The 26,838-nt window shown below is 42.6% G+C and overlaps 3 protein-coding genes and 1 long non-coding RNA gene across 9 annotated transcripts in view; 2 read left to right on the top strand and 2 right to left on the bottom strand.

The window, feature by feature from the left end:
- LOC116147792 (uncharacterized) overlaps window positions 1-26,838 on the bottom strand; it is a 49,491-nt gene continuing 22,653 nt past the window's right edge. Inside the window, exon 5 of the mRNA XM_064476035.1 lies at window positions 1-390. Within this exon, the coding sequence (XP_064332105.1) occupies window positions 62-390 (329 nt within the window). The 3' untranslated portion in view covers window positions 1-61. The remainder of the gene's footprint in view (window positions 391-26,838) is intronic.
- HFE (homeostatic iron regulator) lies at window positions 6,658-14,465 on the bottom strand. Of its 5 annotated transcripts, XM_031435453.2 has the most exons (8): window positions 14,326-14,465; window positions 10,517-10,795; window positions 9,975-10,274; window positions 8,866-9,141; window positions 8,623-8,733; window positions 8,249-8,267; window positions 7,820-7,911; window positions 6,658-7,550 (listed from the first exon to the last, which is right to left on the bottom strand). In XM_031435453.2, exons 1-8 carry the CDS (start codon window positions 14,399-14,401, stop codon window positions 7,510-7,512), a joined length of 1,194 nt encoding a protein of 397 aa, XP_031291313.1. In that variant the 5' UTR covers window positions 14,402-14,465; the 3' UTR covers window positions 6,658-7,509. The 5 variants fall into 5 exon arrangements, with proteins under 5 accessions (XP_031291313.1, XP_010978457.1, XP_064332077.1 ...); XM_010980155.3 differs by lacking the exon at window positions 7,820-7,911 and having other exon boundaries at window positions 8,177-8,267; XM_064476007.1 differs by lacking the exon at window positions 7,820-7,911.
- LOC135318566 (uncharacterized) lies at window positions 14,542-22,018 on the top strand. Of its 2 annotated transcripts, XR_010376725.1 has the most exons (5): window positions 14,542-14,681; window positions 19,362-19,458; window positions 20,291-20,375; window positions 21,345-21,447; window positions 21,895-22,018. It is a non-coding gene; the product is annotated as an uncharacterized LOC135318566 (long non-coding RNA). The 2 variants fall into 2 exon arrangements; XR_010376724.1 differs by lacking the exon at window positions 20,291-20,375.
- H1-2 (H1.2 linker histone, cluster member) lies at window positions 24,846-25,618 on the top strand. The gene has a single exon (XM_010980158.3). The coding sequence runs from the start codon at window positions 24,888-24,890 to the stop codon at window positions 25,527-25,529; it is 642 nt and encodes a 213-aa protein (XP_010978460.2). The 5' UTR covers window positions 24,846-24,887; the 3' UTR covers window positions 25,530-25,618.

Raw genomic sequence — 26,838 nt, 5'->3', positions numbered from 1 at the left:
GTGGGCGGCCCTGAAAAGGGCCTTTGTTTTCAAAGTTTGAAGAATACCGAATCTCATACTCTCAACCGCCAAAGCCGTACAGGGTACGTCCCTGGCGCTTGAGCGCGTAGACTACATCCATAGCCGTAACCGTCTTGCGCTTGGCGTGCTCGGTGTAGGTGACGGCGTCCCGGATCACGTTCTCCAGGAACACCTTCAGCACCCCACGAGTCTCCTCGTAGATGAGGCCGGAGATGCGCTTCACACCACCTCGCCGAGCCAGGCGCCGGATGGCGGGCTTGGTGATGCCCTGAATGTTGTCGCGCAAAACCTTCCGGTGGCGCTTAGCACCCCCTTTCCCTAGTCCTTTTCCCCCCTTACCACGACCTGACATGGTTGCTATCGCAATAGCTGCTCAGCCGCCACAATGCTTTTTAAATAGTATTTTTGCGGACCTGTTTGAAAACAAGACGTTCGGTTGGTTTTACAAATTAGGTCATCGAAGGGTGGAGCAAGGAAGAGATGATTAACATTTCAATGTTTTGATTGGTCGGAAAACCTCGCTCTTCGCTGGGCGAGCCGGAAAGGAAGGCGGCTTTAAATACGCCGAAAAGTTTTAGTTTCTCTTTTATCGCGCACTTTTTTTTTCCTGCGCGTGTTTGCAAGGTGAAGGTATCCCAATCAGCTAAAAACGCTGAGCAAAGAGCTCCACTCATTTCTTTTTGGTAACGTGGTAGCTAATAAATTAGATAATGGTTCCTTGGGGAGTGTAGAAATAACATATAAAGGAAGATGACTTTTTACCTCAAGGGAATTTCCCTCTCAGTTCTTTTGCTCTTTCTATTTTAAAGGATGAATTTTGACCGGACAGATTATAAGTCAGGCCATGAAGAAGCTGTGGCCCTAAAAGTCCGGTGTTTTGAAAAATAAAATGATAGACAGACAATTGCAAATGGAAACTTCTTCCTTTTCTTCTCTTTCTCCATTCAAACATGAACTGCGTGAATCCCTTTTCTGACTAAGTCTGTGAGACAGCCACGAAAGAGAAAACGAAACGTCGATTATCAGTTGCCCCTTGGCCTGCTGGCCTGTCTGATGGTCCTGCAATTCCTAACAAGCTCCCTTCCTTCCTTTATTAATCCTTTTTCAGCCTTCTCCAGTTTTAGAGACAAGAACGTGCGTTTTGTAGAACGTGGGGTTAATTTTAGGGAAGGGCTAATACTTGATTTAGGTCATTACAAAGCCTACAGGGGCCTCCCCCTGGGAGTACTTTAATGAGATTAGTGGTGTTTTGAACATGGCTAATCCTCCCTACAGCGACCCCTTTTTCTTTCTGTCTGTCTTTCTTTCTTTCTTGTTAGTGCAGAATTGTATCTGAGAGTGGTCTGAAGAGAAAGACTTTTCACATCAGAAAGTTTCTCCTTAACTTCCTACTGCAGCTTTTGGACATTTCCACAGTAAGAGTCAAAAGAAAAAGAAAAGAAAAAAAAAGATACACCTTCCCCTATCTAGATTAATAAATAAATGCCCACTGTGGAGATTTATAATAAGATTATAGCCTGAGAGAGACCACCTCAGACTTAGATGAAAAGGGAGACAAGACCCGGGGATGGAGAGAAAAGACCCAGGAGGGCAGGAAAGCTCTGATGGCATAGGGTTTATATCACTTTTGAAATAATTAAATAATTTTGCTTTTCTGCCCTAAAATGAGAGTTTTTAGCTCCTGAATTTCACTACCTTCTCCCAGCACAAACGCCCACATTATAAAGGGAGACTTAGCTAGGAAGAAACATCAAACATTACAGAGGAAAAGCAGAAGGTCTGCGGTCATAGGCAAAACTGAAATCTCTTATTACTTTTTAATTCACGGAAATAAATAAAAAATAGAGTATGTACAATATTGTTCCTTTCTTATTCCCTTCTAATTTCTTCTTCTCTATAATTTTCCCAATGATATTGACTCCAAAATCATGAATGGCAGGACAGAAATATTCAAAAGGTGTTCACACATAGACATTAAAGTGGGATCCTTCCTCTCTGGGAAGAGTTCAGGTTTTCCTGGGTCATGTGGCTTGAGGGAGGATGGGTTATTCTGAGACAGATATGGCTTCTTATTCTTCCTTTTCCCCCACCTCTCATCCTCAGAGTGAACCTGTCCTCACAAAATCCCATTCATTCAACATGTGATCTGGGCCCCTTCAGCTAAAAACCCTGCAAAGAAGTTTTGGCTAATTGGACTCATGAAGTAGTCAAACAAATAAAACTGATGTTAACCAAACGTCTTATAAAAATATAAAATGCCCAGAACCAACCTCCATAGACTAATTCAATCTGAATATCAGAGTTGAGGAATGATAGATGTATATTCATTTTATGGAATATATATATATATATATAACAAAGAGTTCTGATACTCGGCCAGGGTTGAGAACTACCAGCATACAGCAACACTTTTCAGGGTATAGTTGTACTTTAGTTCAAAGAAATCCCAGGGCAGAAATACTTTTGAGCTATAATATAGTTGAGGAATTGCATAAGTATAGTTCATCCAACTTAGCCTGCCTGGGTCCTGTAACATCACAGTAGTTACCCCCAGGCACTTGGGCACACCACTCCTGGTCTGGGGCAGACAGCTCCTCTAGTCCCTGACTGATTTATCTCCTTCGCATCTAAGTCTTCAACGCATTTCTCTTTTTCAGCCTCTTAGTCTTTACTTTGGTATGACCCATTTTCTTACTCATTTTTCCTGAATTAAACTGTCATTCCTACTGGCATGTTTTTAGTTCCGTAACATATACTATGTCTCTCCCTAGTTTCCTCACTTCCTCTCTTCACTCTTCTAGGAAAATGTTCTTGCTTCTTCTCTTTAGTGTAAACTCTTTTACTCCAGGTTTTTGTCACTTGCACTTTCTGGCCTTGCTGTCCTTGTGTGGGCTTTTTCCCATTAACATTCTTAATACATTTTGACCTACCAAAGAAAATGTTCTTTGGATAAGAGAATTTCTAACATTATCCTTTCTTAAACATTTGTTTCCAAATTTTTATAAACACGCTTGTCATGAAATTCCATTTTCAAAATTCCGTTGAATACTTTCTTAATCACACAACACACAAAGCACGAAGAAAAAAATTTTGCATTTGTTTTAATGCGGACTCTGTGAATCCAAATGTACACAAAGGAAAGATCATTAACTGTTACATCCATATTTAAAACAGATGCTCTCTTGCACACATAGTCAAGCTCTTTTGGCAGGATCCAAGTTGGTTATTGACTGTTTTAAGAAAATGCCATTGTGGTCACTCTGTTTACAGAAAAAAAATCCAGGATATTTAATCAACTCACAGAGACAGGTTAACTGACAAGACTTACACTAAGTTTATACAAATATTAGTACTATCCTCAGTTCCTCACTCTCCCCGCTTCACAAAATGTACTGAAGATTGCAAAATTCTTTTTTAGAATTTTTGGATCGAAAGCCAGAAATTGCTTTTTTTTTTTTTAATAACAATCCTTTCTACCCAAATCTCGTGCAAAAATGATTCACAGGCGCTTCAAGGCTGCCCATCCCATAATTCCTCCCTAAATGCTAAAGTGAATTAGCAGAAATGTGCATTTGATAGTTAGAATTTTGTGTGTGAACAGGAAAAACAAATTTCCAAATGTTTCAAAATATTTATGAAAAAATTATAGGGTAAATTCTGAAATGTTAAAACAGGTACTTTCCACACTTAGGAAACATCAGAGGTGTTGCCACTAGGCAGCTTAATGAATACTTAAAAGAGTATCCCCCAAAGTTGGCAACAATGCCAACCATGTGTTTTCTTGACTCGGAGAGAGGAATTATGAGCCAGGCTAGCTGGAAAAAAAACTTGACACAACCATTTTCTAGCTGTGTGACCTTCAGCAAGTTAACTAACCTCTCTGTGCCTTGGTTTCCATATAGCAAACTAAGGGTAACAGAATAACAAGAGTTTCTACCTCACAGGATTCTTCAGATAAATTAAATTAATATTTAGGACATGGCCTGGCATCTTGTAAGTACTCAGTAATTATTAGCTGGAAAAAATTAGTTTTAGAAAATATTCATGCCACAGGACATTATGGAGAATGCAAATTCATCTAGCCAAGAAATAGAAGCTATAGAAGCATTGCTTAAAACATATCATGTGTATCTCTCATACACATTCATAAACACCTTAGAGAATTACTCAGAAATGGAATACATGAGATACCAGCATGCATGCCAGGCCAAGTAATAAATGCAGGCAGGATGTTAAGGCAACCCAGGCTTTTTAATAAAATTGTCACACAAAATAATTTAATACTGTATTAATATTCCACATGTTAACCATTCATTCAAAAAGGAAGAAGAAAAAATTAATGATCCAGAGTCTATTGAAAAAAACAAAATTACAAACCCCTGTCCACACATCTGAAAATCTTTAATGGCTAAATTCATGCATTTTTTAAATTAGTCATTATTAAATTAGAGTGTAGGTTGTAAGAGCCTTCCAGCATTTTAGAGAAGGTCTTTTGTTTTTAAATGTGTTTGTGTACATGAAGAATGCATCAAGTACACAGTAGTCTAAGGCTATATTATAATCATATAACATAACAAGAATTTTTGCCTGTACCTCCCAATAGGTTTTTTAACTAACTGCTGCTCGTTGTCTGAACAATCGATCACCAGGTTTGTTTGTTTTCCTTCTGTTCTTTTCCCAGTTTCCTGTGATTCCAGCAATTCAAACAGCTGGTGAATTGTTTCTTCCTTGCTTCTTGAAATTTTCTGGGGCTTTCTTCCAAAAGTGATTGCCAGCTCTCCACCCCTCATGCATTTCGTTTCCTCTCTGGAGAAGCCCGGCCCCCAACTCTCTCTAGTCACATGACCACTGTGACTTTTTTACTATAGCCACCAGATGGCGCCCTTCTCCTTTCTACTACGCTTTCTAAGTGGTTTTCCCAGGGGCAAAATAAGATAACGGCATTTTAGGTAGGTATCTGATTTTTCAAACAGAGTTGACCTAAGAATTGATGAACAAGGTCAGAAAAATTGAGCTAAGAAACACTGAAAGAAAATGTAGATTTATAACTACGGTTATAAAAATAATTAACAGGCCACAGCTGCCAACGGTTAATAGCTGTGTTACTGTGAAGAGTAGGGTGTTCTATGAAATTTCAGCCTGTCTGAAATAAAACCAATATAAAACAAACTGTTGCCCAACTAATTGTAACATATCCTTAATGAGATAGAAAGCTCATTATGAGCAAGGAAGCTTTTTGGTATTCTGCTTTGAGTATAGAATATTTAAAGAGAAAGAATCTATCAGTGTGCTTCCACCATAGTTTGGAGGTAAAATGACCAATGTGTTACAACTTAGATGATAACGTCTCGAGAGTGAAGAAAAACAATTAATTCAGCTACCATAGTTTAATGAAAATATTCCATAAGACAAAACATAAAATTAGAAGGAATATAACTCCCAAGAAATGATGTAATGATTAAGACGATTAAATAGATACATAAGATGGACAAATACATCAGGAAAATCATGTGGTAAACAACACAATTAACCATACATTTATTAAAACATACATATTTATTAATTATGTATACTTTAATATATTGCAATAATACTGAGAGGAAATACACAAATTGTTAATAGCATTTAATCACTGGCTATTGCAATGTTTCCATTTAATTCACATCCAATTTTTTTATAGTAAGCACAAATTATATGTATTTTTATCCACTTAACTTTCATAACCAGAAAAAAAGAAAAGTTAAAAAAAATAAGCTGTGGTCTCTTTGCCCAAGTTCAATATCTACCAAACATACTTTTGAATTGTATTAGGTCTGAGGCACTTGGTCTCCAAGACAGGAAGCCTTGTACACAATTATGCCACCCAATATACGTAGCAGCATGAAGTGAACACAAGTCGCCTGAACATGATTGGATGAATTTCCCAGAATCTACGAATTCCTGAGTGTCCTGATTAGATTATTATTATTATTGGAATGAGAACCAGACTCCCAAGGACCCCAGGAAGGTGCCGGGATACACTTTTGGCCACTTGGTGGCTTCTGTTTTTCCATCCTTAATATGAGAGAGGTTGCTCCAGTTCATGGAGGGAAATGCCACCAGGGTTCTGACCCCGGAAGCACTGGTTGAAGGAAGACGCTGTGAGGTCCAACAGTCATTAACTGACATCCCCAATCACAGCCCCAGCCTGGGGACCTACGAGTGATGTCAGACAGTGCTGACTGGCCACAGCAACAGAGGAGTAAGGAGTCACATTCAAGGGTTCTTCCCTCAGGGACTTTGAAAGGAAATGTGGCTGAGATCATTGACTACTGTTTTCCCTTCATTTGGGTCAAACTCACTGAGATACAGACAATGAGACAGGAGATGAGCCATTTCCACAGCCAGCTCCTTCCTTCTGCATTTACTCCGCCACCTGAACCTTCTGACTGAGTTTGAAACCTGTCTCTGTCCCTAGCAAAGCTGTGAGATACTCTGTACCTTCTTCATCTTACAAAAAAAAAAAGAAAGAAAAAAGGATAATACTACTTACACCAAAGAATTATTGTGAGGATTACATGAGATAATGCATGTAAGTAGGAGCTCAGAATTAAGTCTGACATCAAGGAAGTGCTTTTGTAAATAAATGTCAGCCACTTTATCATGATCATCATCAGCTTTATTATCATTTTCATGATCAGAACAAAGAGAGACCACAGACCGTGCTACTTCAAGTCCAGTATACAGGAGAGGCACTGTAAAAGCAGGGATCATTAATCTAAGGAAACTTACAGGCACCTTTGTGCAAATTAGAAAAAGACATCCCTCCTCAAGGCACTTCCCATCTGTTTTCTAGAAAACTATCATCATATACGCAAACATCCACAATACCTCTCCTGGGAAAGGGGTCTTCTCAGGTTGTGCAGTGCCCAGCCTGCACAGCTGTACCATGGCCCAGATCTCCCTCGGATGGAAGAGACCACAGGGCTTGGTGACAGATGAGTTCTTGTATGACCGAGAAAGGATTAAAAGGAAACGTGAGTGGGTTCAGGAAATGCCTGGGTGTGTGTGCCAAATTCTGGTAGAGGTGTTAGGGTGCGTGTCCTGAAGACAAGGTTCCAAGCTTTTCTCAGACATTCAAAGGAATCAGGAGTCCCCCACATTTAAGAGATGAGATGAGATGAGGGAGCTGTACGGAGTCTGTGATGCAGGAAATAAGGGCAGGTTCTAGATGCAGCTTGGGATTCCCAACAGCCAGTTCTGGGGGAGAGTTCACAGCTGGGGCTTGTTAGCACACGGGAACTCAGACACCTAAATGGGGGGAACGTTTTGAGCGTGAACCAGGAAAGGTTAAGAGCAGAATTCCTGAGACAGTTCCTATTTCTTAGGTCCAACTGTCCTGAAACAAGTCCTGAAACATGTCCTGAAACATGAAGACTGCCACCAGCGCACCCTCACTTTGAATCTCAAATCATGTCTCCACCTCACTTGGGGTCTGCAAGCTGCACTTCATTCACGTTCAGCCAAGACGTAGTCCCCCGAGGCTCCTCCTGTAAAGATACATCCAGGAAAGAGGCATCACAGACCTAAGACCACCTCCCCATCCCTTCCCCCACCACCACCTCAACTCTGACCACTCCTTTCCCAAGGAACTCCTGGGTTTCAGGCACCATTCTCTCCCTGGAATAGCTGAATTGCTTTCTAACTGGTCTCCTTGCCTCCCATCTCACCTCCTAACACCCACTCTCCAGACCTCGGAGACTGGGTCCCTGCTTGCTTATTTAGGTCCCTGCCTTGACCCTCCCTCACCTCAACGTACCATCCCAAAGGCCTCCAGGGCTCTGCAGGAGCTGGCTTCTGTCTGCCCCTGTTCCCCCAACACCATGGATCTTCCGAGAGGAGAAATGCAGACTGACAAGTATGCGAAGTCAGGGGTGAGTCTTGATAATCATTTTTCACCACCCAGTGTGCCTCACACTCTCCCACTTGCGTGGTTGCTCCATGTGTGTAGACCTCTCCTCAACCTCAACATCACCTAAAGAAATCCTCCTTCTTCAAGATCCAGAAGCCTGTCTTGATCCCTAGATGAATGTGGCCATCCCTTCCCTTGACACCCCAGAGCATTTGCTTCATGTCAGCCTCAGGACCTTTGGGGGTCTTCTTTAACTGCATTTACCTGTGTTACAGATTTCACTCCCTACTAGACTTGGGTTCTGAGAATAGCAGCAGTGACTTAGCCTCAAAGTACCTGCATTCCTCAAACAGCACTTTGCCAAAAACAAACAAACAAACAAACAAACAAAAAACCAGTTACTCAAAAAATGTTTTTTTAAATTACAAGCTTTCATTATAAGAGAAACCATTCATTACTGCTCCCAGGGAGGTGCCAGGGCTCCCAAATAAAAATTCGGTATTTTTTTAGTGGAGGTACTGGGGATTGTACCTGCAAAGCATGCTAAGCACATGCTAAGCATGTGCTCCACCCCTCAAAGAGAAAGAGAGAAGACCTCTCATGGATGCCAAACCTCCTTGGCACCCCCATCCTCACCCCACTTTCTGCGGGAGAATTTGTGGGTTTTGGGGGCAGAGGTCCTCAGAGGCCTGTTCCTTTTTCTTACTCACTCGAAGACTGCCTTCTCTTTAAGACTCTGAACGAAATTCCAGTAAAGATGATGACACACACAGCGATCCCGCTGATGATTCCAATGACCAGGGTGCCAGACAGCGAGGGCTCTAAAAGATCAAAAGTAAGTGACAGCTGGTGACTGCTGTCCCAGCTCAGAGCAGACCCTCCCCTCACTGCAATGTTGACCACTCCCATCCCACCCATGCCAGGTTTTCCCCGCCTCTGGTTCTCATCCATACCCCAGGAGGCAGTGAGGGGCTGCTCCAGGCCTGGGTGCTCCACCTGGCAGGTGTATCTCTGTTCTTCCCCAGGGAGCACAGCCAAAGCCACCCAGCCCTGGTAGGTCCCATCCCCGTTGGGCAGCACATTCTCAGGCTCCGCGTCCTTGGCATCCAGTGGCTGCCTGTCCTTCAACCACCTCATGGTGATGTGCTGGGGGTAGAAGTTCAGAGCCTGACACCGTAGAGTGGTCACTGCCGAGGTCACGTGATGAGACACTTTCACCAAAGGAGGTGCTGGACGGGAAGGGGGAAGGATCTGGAGAGGGGATCTTCCTGCCCATGTCAGGAAGACCAGAACTTTCACTTCCCTTTCTCTATGGGTTGGAGGAAGAAGAGAAAGCAAGCTGCAGAAGAGACACCATTCTGTGTCCTAAAGATGTTCCAACATTGGGTTCCTATGTGGTGTCATATGGAGAACAGTCAGAGTCATGCTGGCTTGTTCTGTTCCATATGTAAATATGTACACCTGGGGTCCCCGTCTTCTGTTCCTTGTTAATATATTCAGATGAGTCAGATGAAATTACCCCTTATGAGGATCAAAAATGATTGAGTACGTACTATCGCTAATTTCGCTTGGTTTGACCGAATAAGGATTCTTGTAGAAGGGGCCTTGTAAGGTAGCCAGCCTTCAGTGACTACTGCCCTGTTCTGTGACAGTCACCTTTCACCTTTAACCTGTTCTGTGAAAGTTACCTTTCATTTCCAAAAGATTCTGCTATTCTGATTGGTTGCCTCACTTAGCAGTTTCTTGCTTTGGTATTCATGTGCTAATTGACATCTCTGAATTCCTAAAAGTTATAAGCATACGTAGGATTTTTGATTAAAGCAAAAGAAAAATCACAATTACTTCTTCTTTAGCTATGTGCGTGGGAAAACAAATTAAAACCATGACTGATGGCTGTGTAATACATCTCGGTTGTTAAGGTGGAGACCTCAGGTCCACAGACCTCAGGGTGGAAAACTCAGACCTCAGTTCAGTTCCTTCTCAGAGAGTCACCTTGGTCATCTCTGAAAGCCCAGCAGGGGATCCCGTGCCCTGCACCGTCCCCAGATCTGTCCCACCATACCTTGCTGACCCAGAACCCCTCTCCCCAGCTCCAGCAACCGCCGCAGCTGCTCGGGGCAGTCCCTCTCCAGGTAGGCCCGGTTCTGCTTGGACCGAATCTTGTTCACTTCCCACTCCAGCTTGGTGGCCCAGGCCTGGGGCTCTGCCGCTCTCCAATCCAGCGTCTCGGGGCAGAATTCAAGATGGTCCTGCCCGTCATACCCGTACTTCCAGAAACCTCTGGTGCTGTTGTCTGCGTGCACCTCACAGCCCAGGATCACCTGCAGGGTGTGGGACTCTGGCCACAGCCCCAGCTTCGGTACTGAAACCAAGGAGCAGGATCCAGGGATGGAATGACCACAGGGAGCAAACTCCTTCCCTCTTCCCTGCCCTCCCAGGGTCTCACACACCCAGTTCTCTACCTCAAGATGCATCCTTGAAATTAACACAATATTGTAAAACTGACTATACTTCAGTTTTAAAAAGGTAGTTTAAATAGATGAATCCCTGAGGCAGGGAAGTGCTCCAACCACCCCAGGACGGTGGGTCCCCCTCTGCACGTACCCTTGCTGTGATTGTGGTTGTCCATGATGGTCCAGAAGTCGACGATGAACATGTGATCCCACCCTTTCAGGCTCTGGCTCAGCTGCAGCCACAGCTGGCTGGTGGCCTGACCCCAGACCCATGGGGTGCGAGGCTCCACCCGGCGACTCTCATGATCGTAGGACACGAAGAGCTGGTCGTCCACGAAGCCCAAGGCCTCAAACAGGGGCAGCCCCAGGTCTGGCTCTGAGGCACCCATGAAGAGGTAGCGCAGGGAGTGTGACCCTGGGGAGAGGGGGACTGGGAGGCAGAGACCCCACACACCTTCTGAATCCATCCTGCTGGCTGTGCCTGGTCTCACCTTGTGAGAAGTGAGGCACAGCGCTGCCTTCCCTCCCCATGACCGTCCTGTCTTCTCCCTCCTGGTGCCCCTTCCTCTGCTATGGGTGGCTGCCACCCTCTTGCAGCCCTCAGCCTCTGCCCCAGACCTCGTGATTTCAGGATTACAGCCGTCTCCCCTGGAGCCAACAGGCTCTAGAAAATCCCCAGGTGTCTCCAGCTAGGGTAGCTGAGCTCAGGAGTTGGTGCTCAGAGCTAATTAGATCCAACTCCAGGGGAATGTATTGTAGGAGCTTTTGGGGTTTTTCCCCACTACTTCCATCTCTAAACCCTTCCCTGTGTACGGGTAGACCTCGTTTTATTGCGCCTCGCAGATAATGTGTTTTTTTTTAACAGATTGACAGTTTGTGGCAAACCAGCATCTAGCAAGTCTATCAGTATCGTCTTTCAGCAGCATCTGCTCACTTCGCGTCTCTGTCATATTTTCGCCATTCTCCCAAGATTTCCCACTTATTCATTATTATTATATTTGTTACAGTGATCTGTGATTAGTGATCTTTGGTGTTACTATTGTAAAAAGATTATGACTCTCTGAAGGCTCAGGTGATGGTTAGCATTTTTTAGCAATAAAGTATTTTTAAATTAAGGTATGTCCGTTGTTTTCTCAGACACAATACTATTGCACACTTAATAGCCTACGGTATAGTAAACATAACTTTTATATGCACTGGGAAACCAAAAGCTTTGTGTGAATCACTTTATTGTGATATCCGCTTTATTTCAGCGGTCTGAAATCTAACCTGCAATATCTCTGAGGTCTGCCTATGTATCTTTGCTGTTAAATGCTAGAAGATGTGCTGATAAATAAGTCAGGGCATCTTTTCAGCATCAAAACAGTTCCCAATCAAATGTAGAAAAAGCCCCAGAAAGCCCAAAAAGACAGACTTCTTGGCCAGTGAGAGTTTCCCTACACCTCCCCTCAGTTGTAGAATGAGGGACTTCAGTGCTGCATAGGCAACGCCTAAAACAGCATCTGACATGTAGTAGGTGCTTAATACATACTGGCTGAATGAATAAATGCTGACTCCTAGGTTTTTATTTCTGGCCTTGAACCCTAGACTCATACATTCAACTATCTATAGGCTACCACCAGCTGGATGACTGATTGGAATCTCAAATTAACAAGAGCCCTGACCTCCCTGCTCTTGATTTTTCCCAAACTGCCCTTCTTTGGCCTTTATCATCTCAGAAATGGCATCACCTATCACCCCATTGCTCAGGCAAATAAAATAAAACAAATAAGATAAAGTATAATAAAATAAGAGTCACCTCCAACTTTTCTTTTTCTATCACGTGATCCTTCATAGATCCTTAAGCAACTTCCTTCAAAGTATATCCATAATGCAACCATTTCTCACCACCAGCCCTGCTCCCCTCCCCCAGCCTAGTGCATCATCTCGTGCCTGGATTAACGCTACAGTTTCCTTGTCTGCTGGCTCTGTTCTTATTGCTGCTTCCTTCACCCTGCTTTCCACAGAGTAGCCAAAGCAAGCTTTTCAACAGCTACTCTGATCAGGTCAGCCCCAGGCTAGAATCCACACTACAGCCTGCGAGGCCCTAGGAGGCTGGCCTGTGGCCCCTTGGCTGAGCCTATCACCGGTTCATGGCCCCCGGGCCCTGGGCTCCTGCTGCACCAGGGCCCTTGCTCTTTCTTCAATCCAGGGATTCTTAACCGGGGCATTTCATCTCTTTAGGGGCATATGGCAATGTCTGGAGCCATTTTTGTTTGGCACAACTGGGGAGTGTACTAACATCCAGTGAGTAAAGGACCGGGACGCTGCTAAATGTCCTACAACGCACACGACGGTCCCCACAACAAAAAAATGTCAGGATTGCTGAGGTTTCAAGTCCTTGCTGGGTCCACCCAGCCTGTCCCGGGAAGCGCCACTCCTACTCAGCATCACCCTTATTTCCTTGGGTCTATGCTCGAACATCAGCCAGAGAGAGTGGCCTACCCTGACCTCCCTGCTTCCCACATCTTCCAGGCGCCCATTGCTACCTGATGCTCTATATCCTTTTGTTGGTTTCTGTACCATCATTCCGACTCAAATGCAAAACATCTGAGGACTCAGCTCCCCGCTCTCTCTCCTGGGTCTAGAACAGCTCAACACATAGCTCCTTCTATATTTGTGAACAGTGAATATTTCTGATCATCAAATTTTGGATTCAACCTCCAAAGCAGTGTGACTTTTAAGGATCACAGCTATGAAGTGGAGACACGGGATCTGCCTTGCAGCCCAAAGTAACATGGAACAAAGTTACTGGTGAGCAGGTCAGACCTCATCCTTGTCATGTATAAAGTGTGGATACACATCCCACCTACCCTCTAAGTGAAAGCGCCAGACAACAGTGCGGCAAACTCACTGTCAGCTGAGATTAGAACCAGCGGTACCTCATTTAACGTCAGAAAACCAGATTGCCCAAATTCTTTCTAACCGGGAGAAAGGATTTAACCTGAGGTCGTTAACCACTAGTAAAATCAACGTATTAACAGCCCCTACCTCCTAAATGCATGTTAGAATCAAACAAGATCAGAGATATGAAGGTGATTTAAAACTGAGGTCACTACTTAAGTGTTCATTATCATCACTTTGGCATCTTTTAGTAAAGGCCGGTTAATTATACAATACTATTAACATTGCAAACCAACAACTTCAGGCTGAAAAGGAGACTAGTTAGGTGCAGTTCAAAAGGTCAAAAATAACGGATATGTTATTTTTTCCAGGCAAAAGAACAATCGCTAAGTCAGTAAGGCCTGGGGCCGACCTCTGTCAAGAGCCTCCCACCCCCAGCGGCCTCCATCCCAGGTCTTAACAGAAGGGGTGCGGTCGGGGTAGAACTCAGATCCCACACCCACTCCTACACACCCCCACTTCCCAGCGCCAGGGGTTCTGAAGTGGAAACCCCACTTGGGTCTGTGCTTTTGCTCAGCCAAGTCTCCCAACGCTTGGGGGCGCCCTGCTGTGGAAACACCAAGGGGGCGCTGCGGCCAAGGTCGCCCTTGGTGAGAAGAACTTCCTGTTTGGGGATGGTCGAGGAGTGAAAATCAATACAGCCGACCATAGGAACCAGAAAGCCGAGATCCGAGTCCGAGGACCCCTAGGTGTAGCTCCTCCTCAGTGAGAAACTAAGATTTACATCTAAAAGCGTCATGGTCAGAGGAGGGAGGGGGTGGTTCCTGTGCCACTTCTTAAGACAGAGACAGCGGGCGGGCGAGCAGGGGGCGGGGGTCAAGGTCTTGGGACTAGAGGCCCCATAACCCCGTCTGCACCAGTGGCCCGCGTCCCCTCCGGGGAAAGCTAGGGGAGGGGACTGCACACGGGACTGAGCAGTCGTCAATATCTTAGCAAACTCCCAAGCGCTAAGAAAAGCTACTTTCGATTTTTCCTCCCCCGCCGCACCCGAATCCGGCCCGCATCCCCCGGACTCACGCCGCGGTCGCCCCTGCGTGTCCACTGTCCGCAGGAGGATCAGCAGGAGAAGCGCCGGCCGGGCTCGCGGGCCCATTTCCCCGGCTCGGACCGCGCGTAGTGGAGCGTTTCAGCCGCTTGGGTAGGGCAGGGAAACCGGAATGACCCAAGAAGTCACCCTGGAGCCATTGCCGAGGCTGCGGGGATCCCAGATCAAACTTCCTGGCCAGTGAGATCCTTTTCCGGGGCCACTGGTGAAAAGAAATGGGTTTCCTGCACTTGAACTCTCTTTCCTGCAGCCCAGAGTACCTGCTTGTGAAACACTCGGTTACCCAGCTGTCTCTGGTTTTTAAATCCAGAGGATGTTGCTGATTGAAGTAAGCATACTGAATGATTTTCTGATCGAAATATTTAAGATTTCAATATTGAGTAACTTGAAAATTTAGGTATGCCTTTTCAAAGACTTTAAGTTCAATTCGCCAATCTTGTTTAATCTAGAAATATTTTTGCATAAAAAGTTATATTCTTTGACCAGAATTAGTTACATCATAAGATTAACAGATTAGGTCCTACCTACGGAAACATCTTTCACAGTTTACATAATTAAATTGCATTTCACAAACTTTACTGCACATTGGAATCACTTGGAGAATCAGAAAACCTATTGATGCCCTGGGCTATAGCCCCCAGACACTCAGATTTAACTGCTGTGGGGTGCCACCAGGGCACTGGGATTTCAAGCACCTCCCCCCCACCACCCCAACACACAGTATAAAGTTTCAGAACTATTGCCTTATCCATTTCAAACGTTATTAAAATCTGATTTTCCTAATACCTTTAAATGCCTAATAAATCGAATAACTAATACCCTTTTAAGCACGTTAGCAAATTTTGGCCACCTAAGAAAAAAGTCTAACTTGGAAAGTAAGGCCCTTTAACTGTATGGGGTTATGAAACAGGATGGGGAAAATGTTGCTTTGTTGCTTTTTGGTGTCACATCGAAGAGACCACTGACAAATCCAAGGTTGCAACGATTTACACCTATATTTTCTTCTAACAGTTTATAATTTTAGTTCTTACGTTTATGTCTTTTCTCCATTTTGAGTCGATTTTTAGGTATAGTGTGAGATAGAGGTCCAACTTCATTCTGTTCCGTGTGTGTAAAGGAAAAACTCAGCTTTTTCCTTCCTATGCAAGGAAAAACTCAGTTCTTCCATACTGTATATAAATTTTTTTTAATTTCTGCGAGTCTCCCTTACAACTCATACAAAACACTTTACTTCTGACACTTTCAGTAACCAAAAGTGTGGAGATTTTCCCCCACAACAACAAGCAAATCTCTGACACAGCTGAGTGTCCTAGCATTTAACTCAATTATGACACTATCTGCCTGGAGACAGGTTAAGCGCTCAGTCCCGCAAGACTGGCCTCCTCCCCACTCCCATTTTAGATGTCAGTCACAAGCCCAGTTTATCACTTATGCTTCTGACAGATTGGCTATAGATGGGAGGTTTGACTCCCTGAGTTCAATTAATTTGCTAGAGTGCCTTCTAGAACTCAGGGAAACAGGTTTACCAGATATTAAAAGATATGATAAAGGATACCTTCAGTATCTAAAGGATACCTAAAATACCTAAAAGATACAGAATTTTGGGTTGACAGTTATTTTCTTTCACACCTAAAAAATGGGTGTCAATTCCTTCTGGTCTCCATTTATTCAGATGAGGAATTCACTGTCACCTGAGTTGATATTTCCACTCAGGTGATAGTGAATAGTGGACAGTGATAGTTTCTTTCTGGCTGCTTTCAAGATTTTTGTTTGTTTGTTTGTCTTTAGACAAACAAAATTGTCTTTCTAGAATTTTAATTATGAAGTGTTTGGCATGAGTTTCTTTGGTTATATTTTATTTGAGGTTTATTCACTTTATTTCCTTGACTACATTTTGAAAATCTGAGACATTATTTCTTCAAATACTCTTTCAGCTAGTTCTTTCTCGTCTCCTGGGATTCTGATGATATCAATGCTAGGTTATTTGTTTAGGTCTACTCAAAATAGCCAAAGTAAATATGCTCATTTATAGACCCAAATATACAGTCTCTCTAAAACATATAAAAATAAGAAGCAAAAGCATATGAACTGAAAGTTAGGCTTAGAAGATGTTTCAATGTTCTCACTTAGAAATGATCTCAGTATCCATCTCATGATTATTTATTAATTCACTCAACTGAACATCAATGCAATGTTGTAAGTTACATAAAAACCTACTCTGGGTATCTCTGAGGAAAGCAGTTACTTCTCTCTTGTGCTTATCTGCTTTGCGTTGTCTGTCCAATCCTGTTTTTCCATCAACCCTGTCAATTCTGGGGCTTTTTTTTTTTTTTTAAGGAATATGGGTTTTTTCAGGAATGTTTATACCATGTTATAACAGAAGCAACTGGATAGTTCATTGCTGATCACTCCGTTTTGGGAGACAAACAGGGAAAGGGGCTGGGAGGATTTCATTTTATGTACACAGATTTTCTTTAAAGCCCTATTTTCTGTTTTGTACTGCACTTTCATCTTCAGCAATGCCAGAGGCCTCTGAGTCCAGGGTCCCTCTGATTCAATGTCACCAAAGGAAAAGTCTGTCCTTCAGCTGGGCTGGGCTCGAGCAACCACCTGGCTGTTAATGTACGGAGATAATCTGGGCATCAAAATTCTTCTTTCACAGATTTCTAACAAATCTGCCTGTTTTCTTTTTTTTTTTTTTTAATAATTTTTTAACTTTCTTATTTTATTTATTTATTTTTTTAATGGAGATACTGGGGATTGAGCTCAAGACCTCATACACGCTAAGCATATGCTCTACCACTGAACTGTACCCACCCCGCCAAATCTGCCTGTTTTCAATCCTGCTCCTAACCTTGACCTCAGAGGTACTTGATGTCTCAAAGACCTAAATCTGTCTAGGGTTGTCTGGCAGGGAATTTATTTGTTTCTTATGGGTTTTTTCCCCTAAAGGTGGTGGATACAGCTTTCTCTAGTCTGATGAGATGTTTAGCATTCACCCATCTGCTGTCCAGTTTCTAAAATTCTGTTTACACCTCTATTGGGTTGTTGTTCCTTCTCACATTCTCTTCATCTTTGAGGGTTTCTGCCTTCTTTGTGAAACTCTTTACTGTCACTGGATGGGGTTTAGAGAAGGAGCAAAACCGACGTGTTCATTTAGCATACTTAACTGCAAGTTGGTTTCTTTAAGTTAAAAAAATCATGAGATGTAATGGTGGTAAGAGTAAACTCTACTTGCTAGGAACCATGCTAAACTGGTTGCTGAAACTCGGCCTCTGTACCCCACTTACTGAATTGAGACTTGAGGGCAGAGTTTTGGATGAAGTAGAAAAGACAGCTTTATTTCTTTGCCAGGCAAAGAAAATTACAGTGAGCTGATATCTCCGAGACAGTGAGCCTGCGGGGAAAAGAAGAAGGGGGTTTTATAGTAAGAACTGAAGAAAGGGTGTGGGTTTCCATAGAGATCACATACATGATAACAACTTGTTGCAAAGTTGTCCGTGTTTTTGTAGATGCAGTGGTCACCTTTCTTCTGATGGGTATTATGTTCACCTCCCGCTTTGGAACTCTAATATCCTTGTGCCTAGAACAAAGATGCTTAGAAGGGTCTGTGAAAAAACTAGAGAAAAACTTGTGAAGTTTAAAGTCAGGTTGATAAATGCTTCTGGCATTTTAGGCAGGCTGAGGCCTGAGATCTCCTATGACCAATAAGAGTTGTAGGTAAAGACGTGAAGTTTCACAGCTTCTGGTTCTCTTGACAATTCCATTTCTTAGTGCAAATCTTATCTATCTACCTGTGAGTCCGAAGACCTGGTTGCTTATTCCTGGTGTTTAACTGTACATAACCTTACTCCAGCTTCTCCAAACCTCAAACTGCTCATCTGTCAAATGGGGATAATAATTACTGCTCACCAAATCATACTCTATATGAATGACCTCTTAAAATTGTTGACAGATATAGACACCCATAGGAAGTAATAATTACAGAACTGGCAGATTAAGAATAAACTGTATGTAATACCCTTTGGTTTACAATGTCATCTGTATGATATACCATGGTGTAAACGTCTATTTGATTTGGGAAGAGTTTGAGGCCAAAGCAATGACTACTTTTGTCAATTGTTACCATTCAGCTCTTTCAGAAATCTTAGAAACTTTAAGGGAGAAAATGTCCTCAATATTTAATATCTTCCAGTGGAAACTGCCCATCTATATACTTTTCATTACTGACGAGAAAAACAACAGAGTCTACCCTTGCTCACTTTAGTATAACCTGAGTTTTTATAAACTGCCCTATTTTATCTCATTTCTGATGAGTATATATGTGTGCTTTAAAGGCACATGAATCAGTCTGCAAGGCAAAGTTCTACTGCAAAGCCACTTAAATGCTCTTTTCAATTTTCTCAATTGTAAAGAGGTGATAACATCTATTTCATAAAGTATTATTTAGAATTAAATAAAAAAATCAAAAATTGATAAATGATGCCCTCAGGACAGTGCCTGGCATGTAATCAAGACTAAACCATGTTTATTATTATTACATATCCTAATATAATAATCTTATTATCAATGACATTTTTTAATCAGAGGATGTTGCTCCCTACCAGGTTACAGGTCAGTATCTTCTCACAGATTGCCTATATTGTGGTTATCTCACTATTAAAATGATAATAATTTAAAAAGATAAAATATATGCAGTCTCTCTACATCCCTGGAGTTCTTATGCCGAATTTGTTATGCACATTTAATACACAATGGAAATGTCTTCTCCAAGCGACTGTTTCTACTCCTATGATTTGGTTAAATTGGCCATTTCCTCCTTTGGTCTCTACACTGTACTGGTGGACGTAAAACATTTCTGTCCATCCTTTTCCTATGTCTTTTCCCCTTTATTCTAAGCACTACGAGAGTAGTTATTTGTGGTTCTCTTGCTTAATAATTGTTTGGGAGAAATGAATAAATCAACCACGGGTTTCTTGTCCATTTGACAATTTCTTTCTTTTTATAGATTATTGACTCCAAAAGTTGTGGTAGCCAGCCTCGTACCTGACTGCTTTGGGGCCTTACTCCAGTCTCATAACTTCTCAATATTGTCACCATCAATTGTAAGTAATAATCATTTCTGCCCATTAAAACACTGTATACGAATGAATTTTGAAATCTCTGAGTAATATGTCAACCCAAAGTTAATGATTGATGACTTAGCCAGGAAGCCAGGAGCATCAGCTGTCCGCCAAGCGTGGTTTTAATTTGGAACGCCATCTAGTGCCTATTGGTGCTAACCACATCCTATATTGTAAATGCCTTTGGGCAGGAAAGGGTTGAGACCAAAACAAATCCCATTTATTAAATTGATAATTGGATTTTTATACAACCTACACTTCAGTGCAATCTACTTCTTGGGGTTTTGTCTGGGGCATGTGTGTTACAATGAAGTCTCTGGATTGATCTTAAGCACGTTGTCAAGCCACAAACCCTTTAAATGACTTTATCCTTGTTAGCACATAGTGTTCAATAAATTTATAACACATAATATTATATATAGCATTACATTTTCATAGATTTCATATACAAATCTATAGTATATGTAGTAAATAAAGTATATATATAATACTATATATACTATAGAGAGATTTATATATAAATATATAGTAGTAATATATTTTATACTATTATGTTTTATACATAACTATAGTATACATAACATTATATAGTATACATTTTGTATGCAAATCTATAGTATGTAATGTAAATGAATATATTATATGCTATTTGTTAATTATAAATAAATATAATTAATTTTATATTTAATAAACATCATATAAACATAAATTATTAAATTTAATACTCAGTTTTAATTTCTAAAGTAGTAAATATCTATATATATATGTAACTTACCTTAACAAAACTTTTGGGGTGGGGGCTACTCATTTTCAGGAATGTGAAGGGATCCTGAAATCTAAAGTTTTGAGAACCACAGTTCTAGGCTCTTCTCTGATGTCTTAATTTCCCAACCGGATTGGTAAGGCCTTGAAAGCAAAGGTTTAATCAGCATATTAACATTTTGGGGTTTTGATCTTTTTGTTCTCTCAGTGGTCTGTTTTTCCTATCAGATTTATCACACTGTGTGACAATTACACTGTCTGTAGCTGTCCCACCATGTCTAATTCCTTAAGAGGAGACACTTTGTTTGGCTGGTCTTTGTTTTTCTTATCTCTCCTAGCATCCTTTGCTTAACAAGTGTTCAGTAAGTTTGTGAAAAGCGCGTGTGTGGCATAGTAATGAGCGAGAAATAAAACGCAATAATATGTCCTAACAAATCTATCAAAATTTATATGCCCGTTTCCTCCAAAGTAGTCATTGTGTAAGGGCATGTCTTTATTTTGGTTAAGGCTATCGCCTAATATATGTTTGCATCTGGTGCTTTATAATTGCCTTCATTAGAGGCCTAAACTGAAAAGATGTAAAGATGCGTATCTTCTCGCTATTGACAAATCCTTTTCTTTTGAGGGTACGTTTGACTTTTGAAACCATTTAAAGTCATTTGAAAACAAGCCTGAAGAATAAAGTTGCTATTAATGCCCTCTTGTCTCAGTTACGTGGTTCTAATAGCAATTTCAAAATATTAGGTAGATATGTTTTGCACTGTATTGTTCCTTTGGTGATACTCTCTATGTATTTATTGAGTCCTACCATATGCTTTATTATTATGTTCTCTGTTGGTTTCCCTAGTGTATTTTGAGGGTGGGTCAGGGGATAAGAAACAGAAACTTTGGTCTCAGCCCTTGAGGTGCCCACAGGCTCCTGGGGGAAACATGTTGGTTCAGGTCTGTTGTTTCATTGTCGACCATTTGCCTGTAGAGATTGAAAAAAAGACAAAAGTTGCTCTGGATTATTTGTAAGAATGGTTTGTGAGGCTGAACAAAGAAACAAGACTGGAGGGCCTACAATCTTATGCAGGCTACAGTTCTTTCCTGTGTATTTTTTTCAGGCTGTCCTATATCGTCGGTCCTGGGTGCACTGAAGCACTACACTTTACGCTCCTTGAGCAGGCAAGCTCATGGATTGGCTGCTAATATTAGCCTCATCCCTTGGTGAGTCAGGAAAAAGCAAGTTTTAGTCACTTCCACTTGGGGCCTATAACAAGCAGACAGAACCCTCTTCTGGCATGATAGAAGGAGGAAGTGAAAGAAAAATCAGTTGTCAGCCCCTGATCCATACACTTGTTCCAACCACTCTTCTCGCTGGCTATTTAAGTCTCTTTCTCTCTCCAGCTCCATTTGGACTTAATACAGTACTCTGCTTCTTTAACTTAGTCCACCAAATTTCCAAACCTGAAAGACATGAACCAGTTAGCCAATCCATAATATTCAGACTGTGTGTAAATATAGGAGCACACCATTTATTGCATTGCAATATGTAATCCTGCCCTCAATTTATTGCTGGCTATCTTGGGCCCACCAATTTTGAGTGAAAGACCACATCCTTAATCTGAATTTTCCCTTGGAGCTCATTTTCATAGGTTTTTTTGTTGTTTACAGGTTTGTTCAATCTTATTTGAAAGGCTGAGATTCCACAGGACATCCATAGGCTCTAAGGTCATTTGAAAGCCAATGGTCAAAAAATTGCATATCCTCCAATGTTTTAGAATGGTTTCTAAAGATTCTGATTCAGAGCCTGTAGGACAAACTGACTAACCAAGTGTCAAAGTATAATTTTCAAAACGTGACTCTCATACAAGTACTGAGTATGGGGAATTTGCACACGGGTCAGAGAATGACTTAAGTATTAATGAGCAAGCAAGGAGGATGACAAAATTAGGTCAAAGTAGGATACGGCGGAATGAAATACGTATTCAGTCAGGGCAGGAAAGAATGCTGGAAGGCTGAAAAAATCAGATACAAAGTTGGTTACTGTCCTATTAGGCGATACAATCAGAACTTTTAGGGGTTATCTTTGCTCCGGAAAAGAATTCATTTCCATCTCTACTGAACAAAACCCTTATTAATGTATCAGTCTTCTACAAGTGAACATCTGATTTTACATACTCTGAGCCTAATCAAAAAGTAAATATTAAGTCGAAGTTACTTTTGCTAAATATTTTTGTCCAGTATGTCAGCTATTAACCACGTGGGGGTCACTGAACACTTGTAATGTGGCTAGTGTGAAATTGTACAAGTGTAAAATATGCACCAGATTTTGAAGATTTACCATATGAAAAAAAGAACAGAAACCATCTTAGTTTTTAAAATACTGATTACATGTTGAAGTAATAGTAGTGTGGATTTACTGAGTCAAATAAAACATATTATTAAAATTAAATTCATCGGTGTCTTTTTACTTTTTTCATTGTGACTACTAGAAAACAACATTACAGGTGTGACTCATGTTCTATTTTATTGTAAAGCATGGCCTTAGCATATCCGATGACCCACAAGTGGACTTACAGAATTTTCTAGTACACCTTGAAAAGATCTGAAGAAATAACTTTGCTTTGTTTTTAACTTTTCTCAACACGAGTTATAGGGATCTGGAGAAGGGCTACTTGTTTTTCTGCCCTCTGGCCTCCACCATGTGTCCAGGAAGTTGGGAGCAAGACTTTGAATGCCTGGTGTCCTAATCACGAGAGATCTGGACTTCAGATTTGCATATAGAGAGATGTAATTTGATTGACTTAAACTGAGAGATCATATCAGAAAACTGAATCACAGTAAATCAAATTTACACACTGCTGATTTGCAAAGAGGGACACCAATTTATAGTGATGGGAGGTTCAGTGGCCTGGTAATCAAGACTCTAAACAACTATTTTCCTGGTGGTTATGCACACTTAGCATAGTTTCAGATGAAGAGCCGGGCTCACTGCACATAGAATCAGAACTGAGTGGCCGGTACTTATTTTATCTTTTTTACCAAAATATATTAGTATGATGAAGATACTTTAGTTGTTTGTACACTTTCAGTGATTTCTTATAATTCCTATGCCAGAGTCACACTGACGGATGGCAGGTCTAAAGTGATTTTCTACGGTTGTTAATTCATCCATCACTAATCTCATTAGGCTGTTAAATTCCCAGAGGACATGACCAGTAGACACAGTTTCCACATGTTGAATGACTGTCATTCAGTGAAACCATGGCGTTATCCTCAGTCTAAAAGAAGATGCCTCATTTTTCATTCATCACTAAGCTCAATTTGTATAACCCCTTTTGACTATCACATCTCAGACTGACATCTTCTGTACATATTTTCATCTAGATGTAGTAGTAAAGAATAGAATACAAACGGCCAACTTTAGAAGGGTTGAGAAGAGGTGAGTTTATCAGCGAAAAGTGGCATAATGATTGATTTGTTCTAGTACTTTTCCTCTATTTCTGTTTAAAATTTTGCCATCTAATTGTTTCTATTTCAAATTTCTAGTTCATCTTAAAAGTCAAAGTGTATCTTGTTAAATTCAGTTACTTTATTTCCATCTACAGCTTTGAGTTCCCAGTTAGAGTGTCCTTCTATACCATGACGTGTTAGATATTGTTACTGGAAGTAACCTACAATTTTCATGTGCTGAAATTCATCTCTTTAATGCAGCATAGAAAAATAAATATATAAATGCTTGTTTTCTTTGAAAACAGATCATCTCAATGTCCCTCCCTGCCAGAACTATTGGAGGTTATTTGCAGGCTCAGGGGGCCTCCCTTCTTCCCTTATTATTCCTATTCTTGAGGGTCAGACCCCCTGCCTTGCATAACCCAGAGGGGAACCTGAGAGTTTTTAAAAAACAGCCCAATTTCTCGCCTTTGGAGAAGTGAAAAGGTGCCCCGCCCCCGTCTGTAAAAGAGGGATTTGATAAAGAGTTTCAATGTCTTCAAATCAAAGATTTAAGTCTCTAACCCCCCACCATCCAGGACCCCCCAAGGCTTACGAACCCCCTCCATCCCGCCCTAACTGCTTTGGACTGGCCCCAGAATCCTTGTCCCAGTCCACAGTTCCTGTGGGTCTGTACACAGAATTCACAGAGGACCTGTGTTACTTCCCTTGCGAAGAAACATAATTATAGTGAAAATCTAGGTGGAAACCATTTCGGTTTTGGTCCTAAAAGAAGGGAAGCATGTACCCAACCACCCCTGAGAAAAAGAAGTTTCAGGGGCGAAGGAGCGAACAGGTAATTTAGAAGAAAAACAGAAAGTGGTCTCTGACTGCCCAGGACTTCCCTAGGAGTTGGGGGAATTGGGGACGCCTGGATGCGTAGTCTTTGTGGTTGCAGAAAAAATAAATGGAGAACACGAAGCCTGAGGCTTCTCGGATCCCTTCCCGACCAAATCCGGGTGATTTGGTGCGGAGCATTTTAATATTTTCCCCCTTTTGTGAAGTGGAACAAACACAACTTGGGCGCACCGCGGCGGCTCAGAGTCTGCCAGGCAGCCGGGCGACTGGAGCACCAATCAGCGCGCGCCTGCGCTCTATATATACGGCGGCCTGGCCCAAGCACAGCTCCATCGGCGTTTTTGCCACTTGTACCCGAGTCCTAGATCTTCAGCATGTCGGAGACTGCTCCTGCCGCTCCTGCCGCCGCGCCCCCGGCGGAGAAGACCCCAGTCAAGAAAAAAGCTGCCAAGAAACCGGCTGGGGCGCGCCGTAAGGCCTCCGGGCCCCCGGTGTCGGAGCTCATCACCAAGGCTGTTGCCGCTTCCAAAGAGCGCAGTGGCGTATCCCTGGCTGCGCTCAAGAAGGCGCTGGCGGCCGCTGGCTACGATGTGGAGAAGAACAACAGCCGCATCAAGTTGGGTCTTAAAAGCCTGGTAAGCAAGGGAACCTTGGTGCAGACTAAGGGCACCGGTGCCTCCGGCTCTTTTAAGCTCAACAAGAAGGCGGCCACTGGGGAAGCCAAGCCCAAAGCTAAGAAAGCGGGTGCGGCCAAACCCAAGAAGACTGCTGGGGCAGCTAAGAAGCCCAAGAAGGCCGCGGGCGCGGCCACTCCGAAAAAAAGCGCTAAGAAGACCCCGAAGAAGGCGAAGAAGCCAGCGGCGGCTGCTGTAACCAAGAAAGTGGCTAAGAGTCCAAAGAAGGCTAAGGCTCCCAAGCCTAAGAAGGCTGCCAAGAGCGCAGCTAAAGCAGTGAAGCCCAAAGCCGCCAAGCCCAAGGTTGCCAAACCCAAGAAGGCTGCACCCAAAAAGAAGTAGATTGTTGAGCTTCTGCTTCTTTAAACCCAAAACGGCTCTTTTCAGAGCCACCACTGATATCAAAAAAAGAGCTGTACATGCCTGCTTTACCTGCTCTTTCGTTTCGCCTTTATATTTATAGGGTAGAGTGGCGCAGGAGTCATTCTTCTGTCAGTTGGCTGCCGAGTAGAAAAGAGCAAGGGGGATGGAGGGAGATTGGGGGGGGATGGAGGGAGATTGGGGGGGGATGGAGGGAGATTGGGGGGGGATGGAGGGAGACTGGGGGGGGTGGGGAGGGAGAGAGTGGGTTCTGTTACTGTGCAGAACCTGACCCCAATTCAGGGGGTTGCCCCTACCCCCTACAGTCCTCTGGCTCGCCTCCCGGTCAGCTGTTAGCAAACGTTTTCCGGCGGCTTGAGTACTTGGGATACCCGCCAGCCCCGCCCCGCTCCGCTCTTGTGAACAGCAAAAACAACCACAAATAAATCCAGCCAGTTTCGTAGTCTTAAGGGACATCCGATTGGGCTAACAACTCATTTAAAAGTCCCGCCCTGCTCGCGGGTTGGTTCACTCCTTCACCCCATGATTTTCATTCTGTGTTTAATTGGTTGGTGGCGGTCCTCCATAGTCTGTTTTCTTCCTGTTGCGTTAGCCCTTTTCGCTTGATAGAGAAATGTGTCTGATATTTCGGGCGTTCTCCATGTTTTCGAAACTCAAGTTCTTGTCTCTGGGGCGTTGATAGCATCCAGCCCTGGGTGGGGAGTGGCTGCAGGCGCCCTTGCCCTGCATTCTGTGAATTGTGGTTTGCTGTGGCAGCAAAGGAACATTGAAAAGTAATTACAGCGGCAGCAACGACTTTTGCACTCAGGGCAAGCCTGGACCTGGGATCATTCAGTCCCTCGTATTGTGTAACTTTCGACAAATGGGTGATGGATTTGAGCTCATCGAAACCAACTTTAGTCGGCCATTTTGTCCTGGCCGGCCGGTCACCGATCCTCATTTTAGATAGATAATCTAAAATTGAAGATACTTTAAGTGCATTTTTGTTCAACCCAAATGTTTCTACGCGAAGAATACATTGGTAAAGTATTGGAAATGTGTGTGTGGATGAGGGTGATGTCTGTAATAAAGGGCTTTAGTTTCCATTAACATTGTTATCTGTAGATTCTTTCATATTCATGGCGTTTCTCCTAGATAGAGAAAATCCAGCGTCCTGTTTTTATTCTGGTGTGCACAGAATTTCTCAAGACAAGTTCCCGAGACAGTGGCTTCTGCAGACCTGCAGCTCAGCGCTTCAACCATTGCAGCAACGACGAATCTGGTGTGTGTT

The sequence above is a fragment of the Camelus dromedarius genome, chromosome 19 (assembly GCF_036321535.1).
Source record: "Camelus dromedarius isolate mCamDro1 chromosome 19, mCamDro1.pat, whole genome shotgun sequence".
In the NCBI taxonomy this organism is placed as follows: Eukaryota; Metazoa; Chordata; class Mammalia; order Artiodactyla; family Camelidae; genus Camelus; species Camelus dromedarius.
The sequence above is the reverse complement of the archived record's forward strand: the minus strand, read 5'-3'. Positions and strand labels throughout refer to the sequence as shown.